This window comes from Mesitornis unicolor, unplaced genomic scaffold, assembly GCF_000695765.1.
Source record: "Mesitornis unicolor isolate BGI_N332 unplaced genomic scaffold, ASM69576v1 scaffold35551, whole genome shotgun sequence".
Lineage (NCBI taxonomy): Eukaryota > Metazoa > Chordata > Aves > Mesitornithiformes > Mesitornithidae > Mesitornis > Mesitornis unicolor.
This window is the reverse complement of record NW_010162361.1, coordinates 40,911-43,634: the sequence shown is the minus strand read 5'-3', so window position 1 is coordinate 43,634 and position 2,724 is coordinate 40,911. Positions and strand designations below refer to the sequence as shown.

General features: G+C 42.8%; 1 protein-coding gene across 1 annotated transcript in view; it reads left to right on the top strand.

Moving 5' to 3' along the window:
* The window catches only part of LOC104547780 (glycosyltransferase-like protein LARGE1), a gene marked incomplete at its 5' end in the record, with an annotated part of 20,964 nt that extends 19,194 nt beyond the window's left edge, over positions 1–1,770 (top strand). Inside the window, one exon of the mRNA XM_010193600.1 lies at positions 1,186–1,770. Within this exon, the coding sequence (XP_010191902.1) occupies positions 1,186–1,383 (198 nt within the window). The remainder of the gene's footprint in view (positions 1–1,185) is intronic.
* Positions 1,771–2,724: the final 954 nt, after the last annotated feature.

Below are 2,724 nucleotides of genomic sequence, written 5' to 3'. Positions count from 1 at the left end.
CCCTAACAAAATGTTTCTGAATACTCTGCCTCTGTGCTGCAGATACTCTCTGTCTCTGCACAGACTCTTAAATCTACAAGTGACTGGACTTTGCACATCAGGGGAAGTTGTGCACTATTTCTTTTAAAGCCAGCGTCCTATTCCGTACCTGCCCACTGTCTTCTACAGCAACAGTTGTAAATAGAAAGTGTATGAGGACAGTAGGAAATTTGCCTGTGAAATCTTCAGTTTCTTTGTCATTTGCATCCCATTCAAGTAATATTTTTTTATATTTTGTATGAAAAAACAGGTGGTGTTAGAGTGCTTTGCTTGACTACAGAATACTGTGGTTCACATCCCTTTTCTGCCCAGTTCCTTGCAAGAGCAGATATCTAGTTCTTGCACATCCCACACTAGTGACCTTCCAGCTTGTTTAAGCATCAGTCATTGCTTAGATTTGCTGTAATGATCATATATTTAATTATAAAAATGGAACAAATCTAACAGGAATAATTGGGACTTAAACGAACCATCATTTTTTACAACAAAAATTGTCATAGAACTCGGTCAGATATAAATAAAGAGAATTAGTGAAGTAGTTTTAGAGGAGAAGGGGAATTAACACAGTATTTCATACTTTGTGAAGGAGAACTTAATTTGCATAAAACCTTCTCAAAGCATATGGAAGCAGCAGGTCCATTTTCACACATCGCCTATAAAAGATACCATATTCTCCCCTCATTTCAGGTTTATAAATAGTTTTGGACTGTTTTGTGACTGTAAGTATCTTAGTATACAGGCAAAGCAACTTATGTAGTGCAATAGATGCCTTTGTAAATATAGTTTATTCCAGCATCCCAAGCAAGATAAATTGTAGGATGCAGACACAGCTGTGTTGGTTGCAAGCACACTACTACAAAATCTGTGCCACAGACATGGCTTCAGGCATGCCTTTTGTACTGTTGTCCCATCATTTGGCTTATTTGGAGTAAAACATTTTAAAAGGGAAAGTCGATCTTTCATAAAACCAAGAAAAAGCAACTTCAAAAAAAGAAGGCTTATTTGGCATATCTATATGGGTTTGTTGTTTCTGAGACCCACACTGCACCATCACATGATGCAGCATGTTTGACTGAGGAGGTATGGGAGAGATGCATTGCAGGAGGGCTCGGGAACACCCTCACAGCTGGTGTCTTTCTCCCCCAGGAGTACGAGTTCACGGTGCTGCCCAACGCCTACATGATCCACATGCCGCACGCCCCCAGCTTTGACATCACCAAGTTTCGCTCCAACAAGCAATACCGCATCTGTCTGAAGACCCTGAAAGAGGAGTTCCAGCAGGATATGTCACGCCACTATGGCTTTGCAGCTCTCAAATATCTCACGGCAGAGAACAACAGCTAGCACAACAGAGCCCATGGGCGGGAAACAGGGACACCAGAGGGAGGAGCCACTCAGCGTTTGGGGCCCAGTCTTCAAACTTCAAACTGAGAAACACTTTCTGTTTTTATATCATACCCGACAGTTCTAACAGCAGAGATTTGAAGTGACATGTCTTCGGACTGTGCTCATTTGTCCCTTCCTCAACTACCCCAGACCTTTCAGCTTTAGCATTCATGAGATGTCAACGAGAGGGGCCGGCCACGTGCCCGCCATGCTGCCGGAGGTGGGGACGGGACAGGGACTGCGAATGCACTCTGCTCTCTTAACTGTGGAGCAAAGACAGATCTTCAGAATATAGGATTTCATGTTGCTATTTAATAATTTGACATGCTTTTTATCTGTAAAGGAAGATCTTCGGGTCGCTGTCCTGTGAATTTCAAATCTGCACTACTCAAAAGGGAACTTTCACCTGTGAACTTTCACAGGGGCCCTGTTAACATGGATGACCTTGTTAATGCAGGATGAGCCAAAGGTCTGAATTAGCCTTGAAAACGAAGGGGACATTTATACAATACTGCACTCCAGAGAAGGTGTGTTACTGGTTTAGGTGTATACATGATATCGGTTGGTCTTTTATTCTCAAATCAGTTGTTTTATAAGGAAAACCCCCTATACCCCACCCTGCCTCTTTCCCAGTCCTAAATGCTGCTCCTGTCCTTGCCAAGGAAATGTCCCCTTGTGTTTCTTTCCCATCTTCAGTTCTGGTGGTCCAGTAAAGAAGACCAGTAGCTCTGCCAGAAAGTGAACAAAACTTGTCAGTGTAAGGTCTGTTTTCACCAGAGCAACTTGTTTGTGTGTGTCTCATAAAATAATGGGCCTGGCTGTAACTCTATCCTTTTTAGGCAAGAATTGAATTTTGCCTATAAGGCACATTGTGCGGGGGAATATTGAGTTGTAGGCTCACTTTGGTGCATGCCCATCCGTGAAGGCGCTCGGCCTTGGGCTTTAAGTGGACTTCTTTGCTGAACGGAGAATATGAATATGGCAACTAGTAGCCTTGGTGCTCTCCTGCTGCCTGCTACAAGGTCTCAGAACTACTTCGTTAAAGGAGTTTATAATTAAAAGGAGCAGAACTGTTAGGAATAAACTCCCCATTTGAGGGAGAGAAAAGAATGTGTTGGGAATCTGAGTGTGAGTGTTTGCTTGAACGTGGGCTGGTCAAGTTCACAACCTCGGTACACACAGGAGCATGCTGGAGGGCAGACAGTAAACCTAACAAGCAAAATGCAGAAAACAAGACACTGGACTTTTTACAATTTTCTTTATTCTTCAGTATTAATGTTGTGTTTACATGGGATGAAG